The 22,290-nt window shown below is 32.2% G+C and overlaps 4 protein-coding genes across 4 annotated transcripts; 1 reads left to right on the top strand and 3 right to left on the bottom strand.

Moving 5' to 3' along the window:
* Nucleotides 1-11: 11 nt before the first annotated feature.
* Nucleotides 12-753, bottom strand: LOC113791573 (tubulin-specific chaperone A-like). The gene is made up of 4 exons (XM_027341366.2): nt 601-753; nt 429-534; nt 266-355; nt 12-201 (listed from the first exon to the last, which is right to left on the bottom strand). The coding sequence occupies exons 1-4, from the start codon at nt 651-653 to the stop codon at nt 124-126; spliced, it is 327 nt and encodes a 108-aa protein (XP_027197167.1). The 5' UTR covers nt 654-753; the 3' UTR covers nt 12-123.
* Nucleotides 754-779: 26 nt separating this feature from the next.
* On the bottom strand, nt 780-2,915 carry nop5 (nop5 ribonucleoprotein). Its single transcript, XM_027341365.2, has 4 exons — nt 2,759-2,915; nt 2,296-2,690; nt 2,040-2,104; nt 780-1,963 (listed from the first exon to the last, which is right to left on the bottom strand). The coding sequence occupies exons 1-4, from the start codon at nt 2,801-2,803 to the stop codon at nt 948-950; spliced, it is 1,521 nt and encodes a 506-aa protein (XP_027197166.2). The 5' UTR covers nt 2,804-2,915; the 3' UTR covers nt 780-947.
* A 4,919-nt stretch (nt 2,916-7,834) lies between these two features.
* LOC113791509 (uncharacterized) lies at nt 7,835-12,783 on the top strand. Its single transcript, XM_027341298.2, has 3 exons — nt 7,835-9,080; nt 11,078-11,280; nt 11,498-12,783. The coding sequence occupies exons 1-3, from the start codon at nt 8,792-8,794 to the stop codon at nt 12,266-12,268; spliced, it is 1,263 nt and encodes a 420-aa protein (XP_027197099.2). The 5' UTR covers nt 7,835-8,791; the 3' UTR covers nt 12,269-12,783.
* Nucleotides 12,784-16,506: 3,723 nt separating this feature from the next.
* Nup205 (nuclear pore complex protein Nup205) lies at nt 16,507-22,245 on the bottom strand. The gene is given in 6 exon segments (XM_027341279.2): nt 16,507-17,078; nt 17,160-17,427; nt 17,482-17,703; nt 17,772-20,903; nt 20,905-22,040; nt 22,097-22,245. Coding segments are annotated over 6 exon segments (5,247 nt in total). The 5' UTR covers nt 22,134-22,245; the 3' UTR covers nt 16,507-16,626.
* Between the last annotated feature and the right edge of the window lie 45 nt (nt 22,246-22,290).

Here is a 22,290-nt window from a genome sequence, read left to right as displayed (position 1 = left end):
AAAATCGGAAAAAAGATTGGAACAAAATTTAATTTAATTTTTTGAATGAATAAATTCTTTATTTAAAGACAGAAATGTCATTTAGTACATAATGAAAAAGATTTAAAAACGATTGATGAATATTCATGGAATGCTAGATTCTTGTAATAACGCTTTAGCTGCCAGATAAATTTCATTTTCAGCATAATCTTCTCCCATTCCCTAAATTACCAATCCAAAAGTGGTGATTAACAGCCCGGAATGATTTATAAGCTGATTTACTTACCTCAACCAATTGTTGTAGATCGTGATATGCGGCCGTTATTCGTTTCTGACAATCTGGTAATAACATAGCCGTTTCATTGATTATTTCTTGCTTGAATTTTCAAATAAAATTGAAAAAAAAACATTAGTCCTCTATATAAATTATGATAGATCTACCAACTAACTTGTTTATTGATCTCATATTCATCTTTTTGCAATTCACGCATCTTATTCAAGCGTTCACTTTCCCGAATCAATTCTTGCTCATAAGATTGTTTTTCTTTGATACTCCTGTCAAAAACAACAGTTGACAATAGGATTTAACAATAAGACATTTTTGTTTTAATTCGTACAAACCTTTTCAACACACCGGTCCGAATCCGAATTTGATTAATTTTAGGATCACTCATTTTTTTTGACAATTATCGTTATTAATGTGATGGCAATAAAATGACTGAAAACGGTTGTATCATGTGCTAACTATAATTTCCTGGAAATTTTTTTTTAATGAAACAAATTAAAGTATTCTAAAAAACTTTCCGGTTTAAATTTTATTAGAATCATCATGTTTAAAGATAAAATAAAGAAAAAATTGACATTAGGTGAAAAAAACGAGCAGATTTGTACACACTCGATCTAAAAATTTAATGGTGTTTAATATGATGATGAAATTAATTTCTGATCCAAATACAATTATAAGTGTCTCATTCATCGGATTCTTTTTTCATTTTCTTATTTTTCTTCTTTTTCTTTTTTGCCGATGCTGTTTCTTGATCATCATCGATTGTTTGCTCTTCCATCATTTCTTCTTGTTCGTTCGACTCTTGGACTGCTGGAGTTGATGTTGATGGAGTAGCCTCATCATCTTGGTTTTGGTCAAAAGTTTTTCGTTTATTTTTTGGAACGAATGTCGAGTCCGCACCGTCTTTGTAGATCATAACTTTTGATTTGTTTTCAAATTTTTGAGGATGCTGTTGTCGTTGTTGTCTACCCGTTCCACTGATCCTACGAATATTTCCTTCTTCAAGAAATTTGAGTTGTGTTTCCAATTTTGCTCGATTCTGTAATCCCAATTCATTGCTCGATTCTTCTCCCAATGCATCAACACGAATGGCTAAGGCTGCTTTTGCTGCCAACATACGAGACATTTTGCCCTTCAACTTGGTATTAGCTTGAGTAATAAGTTGAGCATGATAAATGAGACCATACTTAGGTGTGTCATGTTTGGTTTTCAATGCTCGAAACAAGGCTTTTTCTGCTCCCAATATTTGAACAGTGGATGCTGGATGTTTTGCAAGATTTAACAACGAACCTGCATGCGATATAAGTCGAGCTCCTACCAATTCTCCAACCAAAATGGTTAGATTCGGTGCTACAGCCATCATACGATTTTTTAGATATTCCAATAATTGTGCACGATATTCATGCAAATCTAAGCAATTTTGACATAATGCTTGAATATTAATTAAATCTTCAGGAGCGATTTCGGTACCCATAGAAACTTCTGCTAATTCCTTGACCTGAGCTTCAATATCTTCAGGAATGATTTCGGAAAGATCGGTATTCACAGCATTTGTTCGCATTCCAATAGCCATGACAGTTTTGATATAGGCAATGTTATCTGCAATAATCTTAGATAATTCAGGAAAATGCCAACCATACCATTCTTTGGCTCGCATTATATAATTGTTTAGTTCTTTATCGAGATCATCAAGCAAAGCTGTACAAAAATGAAAAGAAAATTTCATTTTTAGAAAAATCGATCAACTCAACAAGATTATAATAAGAAAACTTACAAATTGCCTGTATGATCATAGTATCCACCTTATCCGGACTGAATTTCAGTTTATATCGACCAAGTCTGTTAGAAAAGAACATCAAAATTTAGTAGGGAAAATAACAAAAAAATCAAAGTGTTTTCAATAATAAATAAATCTCAGAGGTAGTGACGATAAAACTGTATAATCAAATAATTTCATAAATGAAAAAAAAGGTTATCCATCATTGATAATTAGTGTTCATTAAGTTGGTGAAACAAACATCTTGACTCACCCATGACTTAATCCAAGTTGCATGGCTGCCTCTTCGTCTTCATTCCAATCTGGTACTAGTTCGGGTAAATGAATTCGAATGCATGTCATAAGCTCCTGTACTGCATTACTAGTAACACATTGAATATCAAGTTTTTCTTTGATGGATCCAGCTAATTTAGCATCGGCAACAGCCAATGTCTCATCCGAATAGACTGATAAAACTTTTTTCGAAAGAAATTTTTTCAATCTTTTGCTCAATTTTCCTTCAATCAAGGCCGTTGTTGATGTCAAAGCATCAGTAGCATCTTTGAATTTTTGATTACATTCAAATGACAACAATTTGGTTGCTTTTTTTGCATTCTCAAATTCTTTGTACAAATTGGCAGGTTGATTTAGCTTCGATTCATCATTAACCTAAGAAAACAAACACCATAAGCTTATTGAATGAATACATTTTTTATTTGTTTCAAAAATTCTCAAACCTTGAAGATATAAAATCCCGAGGCTGATTCAAGAAGGACCAACATATTTACAATCAAATAAAATTATCCTTAAAATTGACTGAAAACGGATGAATTTTTCAAAATGCATGCATGTGAAGAAAAAAACGGCATGTATTTCGATGATGAACGAATCAGATATCGATATATCGAATAGTTAGTTGAAAATTTCAGAAACGAGATGTCGTTGCAAGTTGGTAAAATAAGTTGAAAATATTCAGTTCGGAAGAACAAAAAAAAATCATTCGAAGTTATGTTGAAAATGAGAAAAGAATTTCATTTCATTGTTTATTAATTTCAATAAAAATTGAATTTAAAGTCTCAACGTTTTATTTTTTTTGGTTCTAATGGCAATCATGGCCATCAATGAATCGATAAAAACAAAGATAATAAAATTTAAATTTTAAGCGAATCCAATTTGATGGACGATCTGGGAATCGGTACGGTAGTTATTATTATTATTATCAACACAATCCTTGTTGAAAAATTCGATTTGTTCTGGAACAATTTTTTTTGGCCTTTCGTCCATTCGATTACGAAACCAAGACAAAAAAAATCGATCAATTTTATGAGCTAAAAGTCAATTTCCAATGGAAATGGACATTTTGTTCAGACATTATAATGTGACTATTAAAAATGTTCCAAGTTTCTGTTTTACTGGTTCCTTCTTATCAATAATAATGAAATTATTTGGCTATCATTCTTCGGCAAAAACAATAAATGATGCATCAAAACTATAGTGAACGAAAAGTGCTGAATTTGATGATGATAATAATAAAAAAAGCTAGATGTTCATTTGGTTCACGATAATTGAGCCCGTTATGCGAAATAAGATGAATGAAACCAAATGAATAATTGATGGCAAGAATGAAGCAAGCAATGCACGCGTCTGCATTCATCTTTCATCATCATACTATACTAAAGTCTATTACAGATTGATCATCATCATCATCATCATAGCAACGATTAACTTCAAATAAAAGAGCTTCATCATGACATGATAAAATGATGGTCACCCCTTATCTATGTTTGTCTTCTTTTTTTGGCCATTGGACGCCATTACTCTGGATAGTTTTGTTGATGAAACTGAATGCTCATAAAAAAAATGTGCATCCATTTTTGTTGTTGTTGGTCCATTCGTTTATATTGTTGGCCATAATCATCACAGTTTATCATCATTCGATAGAAGAAAGCATTCATCGGCTATAAACAACAACAAATTCATCTTCTTTGAGATACATTACAGTTTAGCCGATGATAAACGAAAGAATAATCATGTGCTAAGATGTGCTCAGATTGATGATCCATCAAGATAAGAATTTAAACAAACAAACCATTTGGCGACATTATCGAATTTATTTTCGTAAAGATTTTAACATGATGAAATGATATATAAAATGATGGCTTTGTGCGGCTTTTTCGTCACATGAAAGGCAATGATGGGTAATGAAAGAGACAAAGAGAAAAAAGAAAGACAAGCCATAAATAGATGGTGAAAATGGAGGCCATCATCGGCAAAGATCATTCAATTCAATGTGCGCGCAATCATTCACCAATCGCCAATTGAAATCGAATTTGAACAAAAAAAAAGGATTTTGTTTTGGAAAAAAAGATCTTTTGTTCTCTTGGGTGATAATCGGCGGTAAATTCATTTCAATTCGATTCAATTATAAAAATAGAAATCAAGAGAGATCTATGAATTATGACCCATTATTGAACAATCAACTACATTAGATTAAATTAGGCCATCGTGATCTATTCAATGATGATCCATTTATTGTTCGTTTATCATTGATTGAATCAATTAGAATTCATGCTTTTTGGAAATTTTTTTTTATTGTTGGTCACAATTACTCGTATTGTATTTATAAAGTCATCAGTTTAATGGAAACAACAAATGTATTGAATCTTGTGTGTTCTCTCTCTATGTGTGTGTTATAATTAGAGGGTTAAATATTTGCTCTAAATGAAATGAAAAAAAGATAACAATATTGTCAATAAATGACAGTCAAATGTCACAAAAAGTCACAAATGAAACATTTTGTGAACAAGGGCAAATAATTTATTGTTATTATCCTCTAATCGTCACAAACACACATATTGGTTGGTTGTCATTGTTGCTGTACCTTATGAATTTGATTTGATTTTTGACTCAACTGGACACAATAATAAAAGTATACCACGCGAATGGATCGCGTTTTCAAATCTCTTTTTTTCCTCTATGAATTGCACTATAGTCGATTGATCTGTATTTTTTTGTGTCGTGTGTCACTTGGTGTGTGGGTAATTGTGATCGTATTTTAGCAACTCAATCATTCTGTTTGTCAAACGAACAAAAAAATGAAAACCGATCCTTGTTCACAATAAGTCTAATTAATCTATAGGCAATTTTCGGCTCCAAATTTGTTTAGAAATATCCCGGTGTGTGTGTTGGTGTAAGTTTAAACACGATCCGTGAGGTCTATTTTTTTTCCATAGATTGACATATAAACTTTTACCTTGGTGGGCCTTTCTCTTGTTATTCAATGTTTGAGGATAGCACGAGTCATAATATTGAAAAACACTGATGAGATACGAATAAATTGAGCTATCAAACAAGAACTTTGCAAACACCTGATTAATAATAATAATAATAATAATAAATCCGTATTTGACACTTGTCACTAATCAGATTCATCGTTTGTTGTTGTTTTCATATATGATGAATTTGATGATTGATCAGATTTTTTTTAGTTTCCGAATGAATGAAAAATATACAGCAAGAAAAACAATATGGTATTTTCAGATTTATTTTGTTCGGGTGTCAGGTGCAGATGTTGAAGAAAAAAAAAACCCGGTGTTTTTTTTTTTTTTTGTGTGTTTGTTCCAAGTTAAGAAAATGAACCCATAATGCATCATCATTCATTCATTCATTCGTTGGTACGTTCAAAATGATTATAGGAAACTATTTTGACAAGTCCCAAATCGGATTTTGATCATTAATTAAAATAAGTCAGACCAGCTATGAATCTGAATCTTGATAAAGTTAGTGACAACATTATGTCAAGTGTATCCAGTATGTATGCATGTATGTGTAATCCAGTTGTTAACACGAGCTTAATCTTCCTATATATGTATGTTTGTTATGTTATATAAAATTATCATCAGGGCCATTTTCGCAGTTGGTGGACATGGTTGATTCTTTTATCAAAATGAAGAAAAACAACAACAAAAAATTCATGCCTTTTGTGTGTGTTGCACAATGACAAATTGATTAGAGATTCATTTTCATTCATTGATATATATGGAATGAAAAAAATTTGATAATCTTATTGTTGCCGGTTTGATTAATTAAATGCTTGTTTCCTTTATAACATTTTCTGTTACTTGTTGTAATCGGAAAATATTAACATTTAAAGCTTATAGCATTTTAATTAAATGCATCTGCTATTATATATTGTGTTGATTCTGGGTGAATCGAATCTGATTCTGATCGTTGTTTTGTCGTCACTTTTGGCTCATTTGTGGAGCATATAATTAGTTTTAAATATGAATGACAATTTGATGACGATTTCATGCCATACATAAAAAAATTTTCTTTTTTTCTTTCTTTCACATTACCATTTTGGTGATTTTTTTTGGGTGAAAATTGACAAAATTACTTGTGTTTGTCGATTCGGTTCGTGTGCGGCGGCCGGTATTTGTGTGTGTGTTAACGAATTGCATAAATTTTTTTTCCAATTCAATTGGTTTCGGAGAGAGATAAAAACATTTTTTGTTGTTGTTGTTGTTTTAGTTGTTGTTGTCGATTCTAGTCATTCAACAGAAAGGGCAATAAAAATTTTCGAATGTTCAAAGAAAAAATTCTAATTTAACTGGTGTGTACAAAGGGGTGTAAATCGGAATGTTGTTGTCAACCTAAATAATACAAGAACATTTTACATTTTGTTATGTATGGATCAAACAAACAAACAAAAAATCATGTCACAATTTGATCATCATGGTTGATTGTTTTATAATTTATGCCTTATGTTTGTTTGTTGATTGGGTCATATTTACAAACAAAAAAAACAACCAATCAAAACAATTAGAACATGATTCGAAACAATCCAATTATTGAAAATATTACATCGAGTTAAACGAATGGGAAATGAGCGAAAAGGTCGATATAGAAATGTGTATCCAAAGATCTTTAATCGTTAAAAACACTTGTGAGCATGATCAAAAAGAATTTTTTTAAAAACAAAATTTGTATCATTCTGCAAGAATCGGTCATTTTTTCTTTGATCTTGTCCAAGATTATTGATGATGATGATTTGATGGGTATGGCCGTTTGTTGACCATCATCATCATCGTGAATCATCATTTGAATAAAAATCATCATTTGAAATCATTGATGAGTGAGTGATCAATTTTATTATTATTATGGCCATATTATGACCATTTTCGATGACGCCACCCAGTAACTGTGCAATTCAAAAGTCATTGGTCATAATTTTTTTTGTTTTTTGTTTTATGACCAATTTCAATCGAAAACCGAAAATTGAAACAAACCCAAAAGACAAAAGGACCAATTTTTTTAATGCCATTGTTGGTCATTGCCGTCGTCTTTCTTGTTTTTTTTAAAAAAACTTTAAGCGACAAGTTTCGGTAACTTTGTCCCACTTCTTAGGTCTTGGGTGCTTCTTCGCGCTTTATTTTATTTTTTTTGTTTTTTTTGTCACTATGGTCCCACAATGTTTTTTTTTCAAATGAAATTGTCGGCTGAATATCAATTAAAAAAAGGCTATATTGACGACAATTATTGATTGAGACTAATTTGAAAATCTTAACAACAACAACAACAACAACAAAAAACGAAAATGGTGCAATCAGTCATTTTTGCGAAACAATTATAACCAAATTTTTTTATTTTTATTATAGTGATTATCAAAGCTAAGTTTGCAAAAACGAAAAGTTATTGCTTTTTTGCTTGTTCAAACTTTTCCAAAATGGAATTCATACATTTTCATTACAATTCAATCATCTCATTTCTTATTTTTAATTTAGGAAAATAATAATCATATGGTTATACAAAACATGATGATAGATCCCAAACAATATGACTAATATAGATTGATTATGACAAAAAAAAACATCAAGCAAGCAAGCAACGTTATCGAAACATCATCATCATCATCAAACGAATCAGTCAGCAGGCCATCTTTTATATTACACAGAATATTATGTCAGTCGAAGAAGAAGAAGAAGAAGAATAAAACAACCCATGTGGAGTATCAACGACAACAAACAACAGCAAATTCTCTGATTCATAGAGAAAAAAAGAATTCTTATTATCGAATTCAATTTATTACTTGCAAACACACAACATGTGTATTCTTATCTTGGCTCTCCAATTTTATAAGATCTAAAATGAGCCGACATTCAATTCATTCAATATTTGGCGTTCAATACACCCTCACTTCCCCCCCAAAAAAAATACCCATGATGATGATGATGATGATGATAGGGGAGAGTCCAGCATAGATGTTAGATGCAATCCCAATAATCAAATAATAATTGCAATAAATTGCAATAAATGCGCTAATGATGCCCAAAACCAATGAATCAACCAATGAAAAATGATTACCAACCAAGCAATTTATGACTTGTGTAATGAAAAAAAAGCATTGTGGGCATTGTGCTTGCAAAAGCAATCGACCAATCACATTTAAGCAAAGGCGGTACCAAAAACCCATAAACATGAACAAACTAGCCAATAAGATATAGGTATTTTGACAATTTAAGATAGTTAGTATATGTGAATAGACGAATGAATGAATCAAAGTGTTTATATACCATCATCATTATCATCATGATGATCATTGGGAGATCAACATCGAATGAATGATCATCGGTCATCATTGAAGAAAAAATTTGAGTGGTCAAGAATATTGTTTGAATAAACAACCATTTTTTTTTTTTTTTTTTTGAAAACTATTTTTTGTCAAAGTGATAATTCCAATTACAATTTTTACATAAGCTCAACCGAAAAAAATGAAACGAAACAATTCAGCTACAGCAATGATTGCAGCAAATAGATTTGAACAACATCATCAATTCAATCATCATGAACAAATGAAATTATTTCAATGTTCGGGTAATGATGTTCATCATCCTCCGCATCATCACAATCATCGTCGTTCACATGGACATCATCAATCGATCGGTATGATTGATTCTACAGTTGCAGCAACAATGGCTCCACAATTAACATCACCATCGCCATCACCAGCACCACCTTCTTCAACATCAACAACAAATTCGACCAACAAACGAAACAAATGTAAGTAACCATTGCAATTGAACTAAAACTTCCAAAAAAAATATGATATTGTGACATTTGATCAATATCGAATGCGAAACAACAAATTCATCAAACACAAACACTCAAAAACAATTTTAATCCTCAAATGATTTTTTAGTCATAAATAATTCTTAGCTAAAATTCTTTTTTATTCATTCATTTTCCACTAACATTTGCATTTGCATTTGCATATGGGTTGTTTTTTTTATTGCCCATCAACATTTGAGAAAAAAATCAAAAAATCTAATGATCCCATTCTATTTGTTCAAATTGATTTGCTTACATTACATTACATCACATTCGCATTTTTTATTTTATTTATTAACAATCAAACCTCTGTGTTGTTTTTTCAAGTCAGCCGATCATCATTTGCTCATCATGATCATCATCATGGTGATGATAATTGTTGAATGTTGATGTTCGGTCAGTATGAACAAACACAATTGCCGCCAACATATAGATAGATAGAGAGAAAGAGAATGAAATTCCAAAATTGACACCTCCATTATTTCAATATATGGCTGTCGTGTGTTACAATGATGATTATTATTTACAATGCAAACACATATAGATAATGGCTTCATCATAATCATTATCATCATCAACAACAAACACAGAGCGCACACAACACAGGTGATGATCATCATCGATTGATGGTTGAATTTATTGCTTGATTGATTGCAAAAATCAAAGAAAAAATCATTCCGAAAATGATGCTGACAATTCAAACAAACGTATTGCATTTATACAACAGGAAAACGATTTTATTTATTTATTCATCGTATTTTTTTCCCTTTTTCATCTGATTTATTTGCTTTCAATTATATTAGCTTAGAACTGGTCATCATCACCGTGTATGGATGATGATTTTAATCACATTCCTTAGTCATTCAGGCATTGATGTTTAAATCGAAATTCAAGCTGAATTTTTAAAATGGTGCGGCAGATACTAAGACAAAAGCTATGATTGATTCTAAATCATCATCATCAAACAGAGAAAGTGATTGAATTGAAATAAAGTAATTAAAATCGAAAAAAATTTTATGATTGAGCCGTTAGCCTATAAGGCGGCAATTGTTTGTCATTAGTTGTCATAAAAAAAAACGTCAGAATTTGAATTTTTTTACAAAAAAAAGAAACACCAATTGATTTTATTTCAACCAACCATTATTTCGAATGATTCTTCTTTTTTTTTGATTTTTCTATGCAATCAGTATAATTATGCCATTAGAATAGAAATGTCAAACTAATCGTTGATTGTTGTTGTTGTTGTTGTTGTTGTTGACACACCTACACACAATTGGTCAGTCATTATATGATCACTTGGGTGGTATTGTCCCTTATCAATTACAATCAATAACCCAAAGAGTTATTCATATAAAAATAAAAATTTTGGAATGTCGATGTTCCATGTGTTCGATTAAACAAATGAACTTGTCCAATGTGACATTCGTAAGGTAGATAGATTGTTTGTTTGTTTGTTTGGACATATTACCTGCTGTCATTCGTCGATCCAAATGACAATTCTCTTCTTCATTTATTACCCAAATTGCACAGTAGGTGGACAATAATATAGAAGAAGAGAGAGAGAGAATAATTGTTTAAAATGATTCAAATAAGCCAAAAAACAGATCAAGCAGTTAGAAGCAATTAATCTAACTTAAAGTTGTGTACTTGTTTGACAGTTCCTTAGTCACAGTAGATCCATTTAACTAAATTTTATCATCCAGAAAGAAAAAAACCTGGACCTGATAAAGTTTGTTAACCGGAAACATTATGTTTGTTGGTGGTCGATTTGGTAATGATTGTGGCCTGTGGCAATCGATTGAGCAAAAGAGCAATGTTTCATTTGAATTAAATTGATATGTCATCTGCCAGTAGAGTCATCATTATCATAATCATACTAATGAACAGAAACATTGATTCAGAATAATTGGTGGCTAATTTGTTGTTTTTTTTTAATTTTAAAATAACAGCATCATCAAACAATTCGATCAAAAACAAAGAAAGCCATAATGAAGGAGATAATACAACTGCATCATTACGACGATATCGAACGGCATTCACCCGTGAACAATTAACTTTACTTGAAAAGGAATTCGTTCGTGAAAATTATGTATCCAGACATCGACGATGTGAATTGGCTGCAGCATTAGATTTACCCGAAAGTACAATCAAGGTACGTGTCAAAAGTCAAAAAATTTCTTAAAAGTTTAGCTAAAAATAGTAAAATATTTGAAAAAAATGATAATTTTGCAAATGGAATGGCAAAAATAGAAACAAAAATCTGGATATCGCATATGCACATCAATATGGAGCCTTATTTTTTTACATTAATAATGCGCATGCAAACAGAGCATCCTAATGGACATTTTTTTTTGCTATCATCATTATAGGTCTGGTTTCAAAATCGTCGAATGAAAGACAAACGCCATCGAATGGCATTAACATGGCCATACGCCAATCCTCATCTTGCTGTTTATATGTTCGCTGCTGCAGCAACAGCCGCATCATATGGTCAACCAGCAGCTATGTATTGGAATCGTGCAGCTGCTGCTGCGGCAGCTGCCGCTGCTGCACCGCAATCAACACCACAATCACCATACAATAGCCATCATGATGAACATCAACCGCCAAATTCAGCCAATCATCATCATGAACAAACATCGGATGTTGATCAAACAAATGGCAAAGTGCAAAACGCATCTCAACCAGGATATCATCCATTGATGATTGGTGCACCAGCTTCTGGTGAAACATTATCACCATTTATGATGATGACTAATGGAATGGGCGCTACTTGTCCAATGATTGGAAACTCATCGGCAACAGTGGTAACGACTACCAAATCACCTACAAATACAATGGTCGCTAATATGGATCAAATAACTCGCCATAATGGTGTATGCTGTGCATCACCATCATTACCAATGGCATGTTTAGATGTATGCAGTTCCTCCATACATTCACCAACAACAACAACATCATCATCATCATCTTTATCATCATCACCATCGACAATGGCTATTGCTCATTCACCACCAATGACAAAATTCAAACAAGAACAAATGATGCATAACAATGGAATTATGATGATGCCAACAACATTAGAAATGAATCGAAAATCGAAATTATTTCAACCATACAAAAATGATCTAGACAAATAATTTCATCTATTAATTCTGAGCAAAAAAAAAGAGGATGCCATCTAGTCCAATCATTGGCTCCATCAACACTTATTTATATAGATACGTAGCATTCAATTATTGTACATCTATTAGCAGCATCTAACAATTAGCACAACATTGAGAATGCATTCGTTTTTTTTCTTTTTGATTGTCTTTCCTGTTCAATTTTTTTCCCATTTACTTTTGTGAACAGTGAATACCTGAATTACTCATTATAATTATTTACAAATGTACACTCATTCATTCATTCATTCATTCATTCATTCATTCATGAAAAAAGATAGAAATGGGCAACAATTTGCCATATTAAAAGTTACACCAAAATTATGGAAATTATGTATTGATGAAAAGAGAATTTTCATTGGCTATAATGCTTGTCACATTCAAAATTATATTTCTATTACTCAATGTTACCGCTGCCTGAGATTTGGACACAAATCTGTTGATTGTTCAAATAATCTGACGTGTAATAAATGTGGTGGTCACGATCATTATGGTTCAAATTGTAAGAAAACTTATACCTCATGCGTAAATTGTCTTTTTAAAAATTCATTGGAAAAATCATCTAACTGGATTGATACGAATCATAATGCTTTAAGTAAATCTTGCCCAACCTATTGTGTTTTGTTAAATGAAATGGCGAAAAGAATTAATTATGAAGGATGAAAACAAATTTATTATTGTGTCTCAAAATGTTAGAAATAGTGTTGTATCATCATCAATTTTAAACTGTAATGTTCAACATCTTGGTGCAAGTATTTTATGTGTCCAAGAGCCCAATTATTATAATTCAACCATAAATGGTTTTCCAAAAATGAATATTTTTAACCATAAAGAGAAACCAAGAAGTGCCATTGTCTCTTCATTAAATAATATCATTGGTCTATCTCAATTCACTACATCGCATTGTACCACAGTAATGATAAATACAAATAATCCTATCATCTTATCTTCTGTTTACCTATCTAGAAATATTGATCATGCTCTTTTCAATGCAGAAGTAGACTTAATTAGTAATTTATTCAATGAAATGTCTCATTATCCAATTATTGTTACAGGGGATTTCAACTCGCATCATCCAATCTGGGGCAGTTCAAATGTTGATAATAGAGGTGATGCTATTATTGAAATGGTTATTCGTGATAATCTTTTGTTATGAATGATGGTTCTTTTACGTTTGAAAATCATCAAGGCACCAGCCATATCGACATTACAATAATCAATCATAATGCTCTACCTTTGACATCGAATTGGAGAACCGTTGATATAGAATCTGGTTCAGATCACAAGCTGATTGCCTTTGATATCGGTTTCAATTCCTTTAATGATAAATGTTCATCAACTAGAAAATATGTCACAAAAAATATTGATTGGCTACCTTTTGAAAATTCTTGTTCTAAATCAATTACACCATTTATAAATAAATTTCAGAATGTCTCAGAAAAATTGAAACAGAAGTACTCGTTATGGACTTTGTTGATTGCATTCATTTGATTTGTGATAAAACGTTACCAAAAATATGTCATAATGCAAATAAACCGAAATTTAATCGGCATATACAAAAGCTAACAAACAAAATGAATAATTTTCGAAGAAGATTCCAAAGACAAAAATGTGTCATTTTGAAGGAAATTTGGCGAAATAAATATATTGATTCAGTAAAACACCTGAAGGAAGAAATCAAGAAAACGAAATTCGATCAATGTAAAAAATTCTTTTCGTCAAATACCAAAGAATCAGTTTGGAAAAATGTCTTCATAAATTTGAAAAACAAAAATCGTAATCCAACCATCAATACGATAAAAATGGATAATGATGTTTATACTAGTTCGGCATTAGAAAGTGCGAAATTTTTAATAGATAAATTTGTTGTGGATATGGAGGTCGATCTATTCAGTGACATTCACTGCAATTATAAATCAAGAAATGAAATGAATGAACCTTTTTCACTTCATCTGAAACAAATCGGGCAATTGCTGCCGAAAGTGATACAAAGGCCCCTGGAACAGATGGTTTATCTGCAAATATAATTAAACATATTCACCTTGCTGTTCCTAATTTGTTTAAATTGATTTTCAATAAACTTTTCTCAGTGTCGATTTTTCCGAATATTTGGAAGGAAGCTTTTATCAAAATTATTCCGAAAAACAACAACGATCAAACATACAAATCTTTTCGACCGTTATCTTTATTATCTACATTGGGAAAGGTTTTTGAAAATTTAATTACCCAGCGTCTTTCGCACTTCATTCTATCAAAAATATATTATCTAACAAACAATATGCCTATGTTCCTAATAGATCTGCTGTTGAAGCAATTAAATTCGTAGTTGATAAGATTGAAATGTGTCGACATGAAAAGAACATATGATTCTGGTTTTTCTCGATCTATCAAATGCTTTTCCATCAGCTCGCTTCGATTTGATACTGGAAAAATTACGCTTTTTCGATCTACCTACAAATTTATATCATATATTTAGAGATTTTCTGTCAAATCGAAGCGCATCATTAAATATTTCTGGTACAAACGTTAAAAAATTAATTACGGGCGGATGTCCGCAAGGAGCGAAAAGCTCACCGATGCTCTGGAACATTCTTATTAACGATTTGCTATGTTTAAATCTTCCACCAAATTGTTATCTTCAAGCGTTTGCCGATGACATTGTATTAATGGTTCAACATCATGACATTGATTGCTGTATAAATAGAACGAATATTATTCTAAAGTGGATATTGAACTTTGGTAATAGGACTTCATTAAAGTTTAATGCCCAGAAGACAAAAGCGATGATCATTTCATCTAAAGAAATATTGATCAACAACAAATTGTACTTGGTGATGATCATGTTGATGTTGTAGATGTTTTTAAATATCTTGGTGTTTCGATTCATAAGAAATTAAATTGGACTACTCACATTGAATCGGTTTCAAAAAAGCATTATTTTTATATCATCAGCTGAGAAAATGTTATGGTAACACTTGGGGTTTATCATTCGATGTTCTAAAACATATTTATATCATGGCGATCGAACCAATTATGCTTTTGCCTGTTCTATATGGGGAAATAAAGTAAACAAAAATGTATAACCAAGTTACGATCGGTTCAACGCAATTTTGTTTTATCCATGATTCGTGGTTATAAAACCATTTCTTTTGATGCAGCTTTTGTCATTGCTGATATTCTTCCCATTGATTTGAGAATTCAGTACTTGAACCATATTTATATATTGAGAACAAATGGTGTTTTTCTTGGTCTTCGTTGTCAACTTAAGGTTCCAATTTCTTCACTTAATCATCCAGCTTCAACCATTCTTCGTGCTAATTGCAATGATAATCATGATTTCATTATTTTTACTGATGGCTCTAAAATAAATGGTCATTTAGGATCTTCTTTTGTCGTTTATAAAAATATCGATGAAGATCCAATTTTTCAAGCTAAATTTAGATTGGCAAACTATTGTACGGTTTATCAAGCTGAACAATTCGCTATTGAGCGGGCTGCCTTTTGGTTAAAGGATAAACAAAGTACTGCAATTATCTATACTGACTCTTTGAGTACAGTAAATGCCATTAATAATCGTTGGAACACTGATTACCTTATTCATCAAATTCGAACTTGGATTAAGGATAATCATATTTGTATTAAATGGATTCGTGGTCATCAACAAAATATTGGAAATGAACTAGCTGATAAACTAGCTAAAGAAGCTACCACCATGAATAATATTACCTTCTTCTTTTGTCCATTTAATTATTTGAAAAAATTATTCGTTGGATTACGACAATTAAATGGAATCGTCTGTGGCTATCTTCAAATAATGGCCGTGTTACAAGATTGTTTTTCCAACGATTTTTCACAGGAGGAATTCCAATCTTTCCCCAGACTATGTAATCACTCAATTCATTTCCAATCATGGTGATTTTCGAGGCTATCTATATCGGATTAATCGTGCAAATGATCCATACTGTAATTGTGGTGCCTTAGAGGATTCGATTCATCTTATTTTCCATTGCCAGAATTTTTCATTTCTTCGAATTCTTATAAACTTTGGCAACAACTTCAATTTAAGCAACTTTTTCAAAAATAATTATGATATTTTTATAAATTTTTGTACCTTTTATTTTTATTTAAGTGATTTTTTTTTGTGTTTTTTTTCAGTTGTTATTTTTTTTCTTTTAAATGTACACTCACAAACATAAACTTATGCAAAAAAAATGTTTCAATTAATAAATTTAATTAAAAAAATTTATTTAAAAAACTTGATACAATAGAAAAATTGATCTTGACAAAACCATTGTCAAGATCAAATACAAATAGAGAAGGTGATTGATGAAAGTTCAACTACGAAAAAAATTTTGGCTTTTTTGACAAGTAATATCATTAGCAATACTGGTCAATGAAGAGGAATGAGTTTGTTTTAGGTAAACGATTCTTTTGATACGACGACTAAGAGCATCAATAAATATGTTATTCGCTCCAGATACGGATTGTATTTTGGCAAAAAATACTTCATTAAATGTTGATTCAGCTTGTGATCGCAAAACATTGATTTCTTGCATTAATTCCAAAGATATATCAGCCGTTGTTGTAGACATTGAAAAATACATATTGAAATGAGTCCACAATAAGTATAGGGCTGATTCAATTATTGGAATACTATCAGCTGCTAATTCATTGGAACGAGTGGTGCACCTATTGATGATGGAAACCAAGAGACCAAGATTGGGCTTACAATATAATCGAGAATCAGTATATGTGAGCGATGGTTCGAATAAAGGCTGACCAGTTGCTAATAATTGTATGGTTGGAAAAAAAAATAAATTCAAATTAAAATCAAACCTGATGACGAGTGAACATAATAAATAATTACCATTGGATGAAACGAGTTGTACACAAGCATTCAAAATATTAAAAACAATTTGACTGTCTGTTGTAGCCAATGATTGTTCACCTGAACAAAATAGCGGTAATAATCCAATAAAATTGGTTTGAAGCGTTCGATTTACGTTCAATACAAGACGGCCAATCAAACGAGAAACTAGCAACAATAATTCCGATCCGTTAACACTTTCTTTGATTGTGGGTGCCAAACGTATTAAATCATGAAGAACTGAATGGGCTGATATAAACGAGCCAAACTATAGAGAGAAAAAAATAAGGATATCAAAAATAAAATGTTAGTGAAAACAAACCTCAGCCATAATCTGTCGGTTATTGCTGATGGTCGTAATAGTGATCATTAGACGTAAAATGTAGACAAACATCTTGAAACAAACGGGATTTTCGCATATCAAATATGGATACATATCGAAACATTGTAACGATTCAAGCGTCTGAACAAAATCAAGATTGTTCAACAAACTATTAAGTAGAAAGTCAACATTGGATGATGAAAATATCATGAGTAATAGCATCTAATTAAATGAAAAAAAAAGAAAGAAAAAGTTGGAAAAAAACGGTCAATCATTTTACAAAGCCCTACCATTTTAGATTCAAAGACATAAAAAGCTTTGATAAATTCGTATTTATTGGCGCGAATTTCACGCTCATCTGACAGAAGACTCAAAAGCAATTGTTTTAATGAACCATTCAATATTAATTCATTGAGCCAATTAGAACAATCGCAACGATTTAGTATTGAAATAGCCAACATTTTGGCCACTTCATGACCAGCAAGAATATCTCGAGTAAATTTATCAAGAAGATTTGATGAGAATCGCAATTCTTTGAACAAAAGTGGTGGCAATAAACGAAACAAATACAGTAAAGATGCGTAGAAATTGATTCGTGCCCGCTTTTGTTTTGACCATATAAGCGAAGAATTCTCCAGTACGTGCATAATCGAACGAATACATGAAGAAATATTTGTTATGCTTTTCGAATCGATTTTGTCCAAAGCCCATGAGGCAATCAAAATGGTAGAAGAAATGGATCGATAAAAATGATCATTTGTTGATGGATTCATAATCCGGTTGATAAGCTCAAGATTGATTTCGGTCAAATAGCGTGATTGCATTTCTTGTTCCATGCCAGATCCTGCAAGGCAGCTACACAAAATGATGATCTGCACTAATTCACACCATGAATCGATGAATTCACTTTTCTGTTTGACCATTTCAATTGACTGATTAACCGATGTACAATATAGCATAATATTTTTGATCTCTTCACGAAGAAGACCTGAAGATGATAGACCAATCTGAGTACCGAGAGCACGGATTTCATTGAACAATTTTTGATGCAACAATGGTAAATCAATCGTTTGATCAACATTTAAACATTCCGAAATGGTTTTTTGTAATTCTTTAGAATCGAAATAATCGAAGCCTTGCATAGTTGGATGATCATGTTCAAAGATGAAAGAATAAAGAAAGCCAAGAATTCGAGGTTTTTTGGTCTCTTTGAACAAGAATGAAACATACGATGAACAATATGATTGAAGTTTCTGTTCAGAAGTGACACGTATATCGATCGCAAGAATCTTGAGGAAATATGTTATTTCGAACAACAAAGATTCAATGACTTTTTTCTCATCCGCAAGTTGACTTGTAGTCAATCGGTGCCAGAATTTCAAATATTGAAGATTGAATTCGTAGCTTGATCGTAAAACACGTAAAACAATCTCGTTTGTATGAACGGATGAACATAATTTGTAGATAATATGCATACCAAGTTTACGTTCTTCAATCAGGTCTTGCCATTCAATAATTGAGCCATCGAACAATGAAAGAATAGAATGCAAACAAGTGTAGTTCTGACCAAAAAGACTAACGTTCTTAAGTGAAAATAGTTTACTTTCGATACCGATTAATTTGTGAGCAAACGTATATTTGCTAGTGGTTGATCCATGTCCCAAAAAAGTATCAATGAACAGGAGAGTTTCTTTACGTAATTCTTGACTGTCACGTTCTAAGCAATCGACAAACATTTGATTTAACTGTTCTGATTTGAGCATTGGATTCTGTACATTCGAACAGCATTGCATTAAACATAGGTAGGTCGTTTCAAAATTCGATTCACATAACGAACGTAACAGTCGCAATGAATGAATGGCTATAGATGTCGAAAAGGGTAACATTCGGAATAATATAACTAATCGATCTTGACGATTAGTAGCCGGATTAATGTTATTAAACAATGTGTCAAATTTAACAAATGTCGACAAACAAAGTCCGCTAGCTCCTCGTATCGATTCAAAGAAAAGATCTTGACGTTGGCAAACTTCGCGCAGCAATGATAATATGGTAACGGTACAATTTTCAACCAATCTGCATGTTTGTTGTGGTCCATGATCATAATCTTTTAAGGTTGGCTGGTAGTAATGTTTTTCCAAATAGGTAACGCTTTCCTCTAAGCTTGAAATGATATGTCGAAATAGAACATTCTCTTGTAATATCTGTGTGAACACGGCCAACATTCGAGGAGTGAGCCCATCAAGGAAATCACATCGTTGAACAATGTTCAAGAGTAATTGATAGGCCAGTTTCATAATGATCCATTTTTCATCTTCATTTTTGAACATACGATATGAAGTTTTTAGCAGAATAGAATCGATAATAAAATTGAAACAACTTTCTGACGCATTCATTTGATTCATAGTCATGCGAGATTCCAAATGAGAAAACAAAGTGTTCATCAATTCTAAGAATGCGATTGTTATCGGATATTCTTCATTTTTCACTTCAATTTCTTCGATTTCGATGGCAATACCGTTCTGCCATAATTTCGGATGGCTTAACATACCGGATTGATTATAGCGTGGTAGTATGGTTTCGATTTCACGCCAAATCATGTTCGATACAGATGATACGGTGGAAAATGCAGCAAAACATTTCAATATCTGAGCCTTTAATTCACGCGAAACGGCACAACGAAGTATCGACACCATAAGTGGAATAAAAAGATATTGTTGATTTTCGGCGAGAGCCACACAACAGGTTCGATCATTTCGGACAATTTCTTCCAACAGATTTACTATGGCACAAATCGATTCAACGTCTGCTGCGGCTGCTGATTTTCGCCGGCTTCCTTGATTGTGTGCATGTTGATGAAAGTGGTTATTGAAGCCAGCAGATAACGGAGCTGAAGCACTAATTCGATCGGTATTGTCCGAACCTCGTACTGTATTAAGGTAATCATTTAGCGTTTCGCTAAATGAACTTATCGAGAATTGAATGCTAGTGTGAAAACTGGTGTTCTTGATGAGATTGAAAACGTTAAACGGTGAGTGGCGAGCCAATGATCGAAAAAAATTTATGACAGCGGCATGCAATACTTGTGGAAAAAAAGATTCATGCAATGAACGAACAAATTTATGTAGCACTTGCTGCCGGGACAAAACCGATTTCGAGTGAGGTTGTTGTTGATCCACATTAAGCCAAAAGTCATTTGACAGACTATATGGATCGGCAAGATAAAAAGTAGCAAGAAAGCGAAGAAATTTTTCAAATTGAAGTGAAGCTTGTGACAAACTTGAGAATGGTTTAATTGATTCTGCTGATAAAGCATTCAATATAATTCCCGATTCGTCGGCTTTGTCGCGTAATTCTTTAATTTTATGTGACATATTCATAATCATTTCACAAATGATTGAATGAATTTTAAGAACGAAAAAATTCTTCACTGTACAAATGTTTGTTTTGAGCCAACAGTTGGTTGAGATTTTCGAATACATTTTCTTCGATTGCTCGATCAATAAGTTTTTCTTCATCAATTTCTACCGAATCTAAACCAGGTAATGAGTATAAAGATAATGTTTTGAGATTTAACGATACAGCCAAACGGAGAATTGGTTTTATAGATTTGACAACAAATTCAGCTTCGTCTAACTTTGAAACAAATTCTGCAATAGAATTTCCATCCTTGATCCACCAGCAAGCATCGAATGTGGCAGATTGTCGTTGCTCATCATTTTCAAGTTCTTGAATGAAACTAACATCCAAAGCATAAAGCATGGACAACAATAATTCTGTGGTTACCGTATCTAGATAGGTACTTTCTAGACAACTTTTGTTTTGGATAAGTTCAAATATACTGAACATCTCTTTTCTTGAAAGATATGTTTGCGCTGAATAATTAAATATAATGTTGGCCGTAATCTTACGGATATCTTTCATCGTGTCAAAAACCTGTTTTCGGTATTTATAAGGACCAAGGCCCCGATTTTTTTCTAACATATCATATTCACGTTTAATATCGAATTCATTCAATATCTCACAACATCGTATGACTATGTTTTCCTCTTTTAATTCTTTGACGAAACGATTTATGCAGCGAGACATTTCTCGAGACAATTTGGATGTCCAACTTCGGCCACTGCTAATTTGAACTAGTGTTTGTAAGGCGTTCAAAAGATTTTTTTTACTATCATAATAGTAAAGAACGGCAACCGTTCCTCGGCTCATGTCTGGAAAGCGGGATAACTGATTTTGGCCTGTGATCAACAATTCCAATGCGGTGAGTTCGTTCAAGTTGAATAAATCAGATAAGAGCAAAGCTTCATTCACCATGTCTTGTGGTATGACTTTTTTAAATTTATTTTGATTTTCAATTATCGTTATACCATCTTTGCAAGCGTTTCGAACAACATCACGATGTAGCGAATTCTTCGGTGCATTTTTCATTGCCAAAATGAAATCAGTTTTATGTTTGATAAGAGCATTTTCAAGCTTCGAACAAGCTTGTAACGATCCATCTCGAATAGAATTTTTGATAAGATTGTTCAATTGCCGATATGGCAGCCAACAATGACCTAAGAAAAATTCATTATATTTCCATTGATCAAGTATGAAACGATGTATTACTTACCGAGATCGATTTGATTATCTACAACCATCATTTTCATTAAAATAAATGCCCGGTATTTTTAATGATCGAGCTATAAACGTTTGTTGAAACCGAAACAATTTCATAGATACATGTGGTAAAGCCACTGTGAAGCCACAGGCAAAAACGATGGCCGCGATACAATCGATACTTGCGACAGCAAAGTATAAAAATTC

Source organism: Dermatophagoides pteronyssinus, unplaced genomic scaffold, assembly GCF_027571235.1.
Source record: "Dermatophagoides pteronyssinus isolate colony J.1.1.1.1 unplaced genomic scaffold, Derpt_VIB-CSIC_2022.12 sq0015, whole genome shotgun sequence".
Classification (NCBI taxonomy): domain Eukaryota; kingdom Metazoa; phylum Arthropoda; class Arachnida; order Sarcoptiformes; family Pyroglyphidae; genus Dermatophagoides; species Dermatophagoides pteronyssinus.
This window is presented reverse-complemented; position numbering and strand designations above follow the sequence as displayed.

What these genes read in the sequence shown, in the direction of transcription:
- LOC113791573 (XM_027341366.2), bottom strand. Translation starts at nt 653, where the DNA reads ATGAGTGATCCTAAAATTAATCAAATTCGGATTCGGACCGGTGTGTTG. An exon ending in CGGACCGGTGTGTTGAAAAG is followed by an intron (nt 535 to 600) that starts GTTTGTACGAAT and finishes TGTTTTTGACAG; the next exon opens with GAGTATCAAAGAAAAACAAT. An exon ending in ATCTACAACAATTGGTTGAG is followed by an intron (nt 202 to 265) that starts GTAAGTAAATCA and finishes TTGGTAATTTAG; the next exon opens with GGAATGGGAGAAGATTATGC.
- nop5 (XM_027341365.2), bottom strand. Translation starts at nt 2,803, where the DNA reads ATGTTGGTCCTTCTTGAATCAGCCTCGGGATTTTATATCTTCAAG. An exon ending in CAACTTGGATTAAGTCATGG is followed by an intron (nt 2,105 to 2,295) that starts GTGAGTCAAGAT and finishes CTTTTCTAACAG; the next exon opens with ACTTGGTCGATATAAACTGA. An exon ending in TATGATCATACAGGCAATTT is followed by an intron (nt 1,964 to 2,039) that starts GTAAGTTTTCTT and finishes ATTTTTGTACAG; the next exon opens with CTTTGCTTGATGATCTCGAT.
- LOC113791509 (XM_027341298.2), top strand. Translation starts at nt 8,792, where the DNA reads ATGAAACGAAACAATTCAGCTACAGCAATGATTGCAGCAAATAGATTT. An exon ending in GACCAACAAACGAAACAAAT is followed by an intron (nt 9,081 to 11,077) that starts GTAAGTAACCAT and finishes TTAAAATAACAG; the next exon opens with CATCATCAAACAATTCGATC. An exon ending in TACCCGAAAGTACAATCAAG is followed by an intron (nt 11,281 to 11,497) that starts GTACGTGTCAAA and finishes TCATCATTATAG; the next exon opens with GTCTGGTTTCAAAATCGTCG.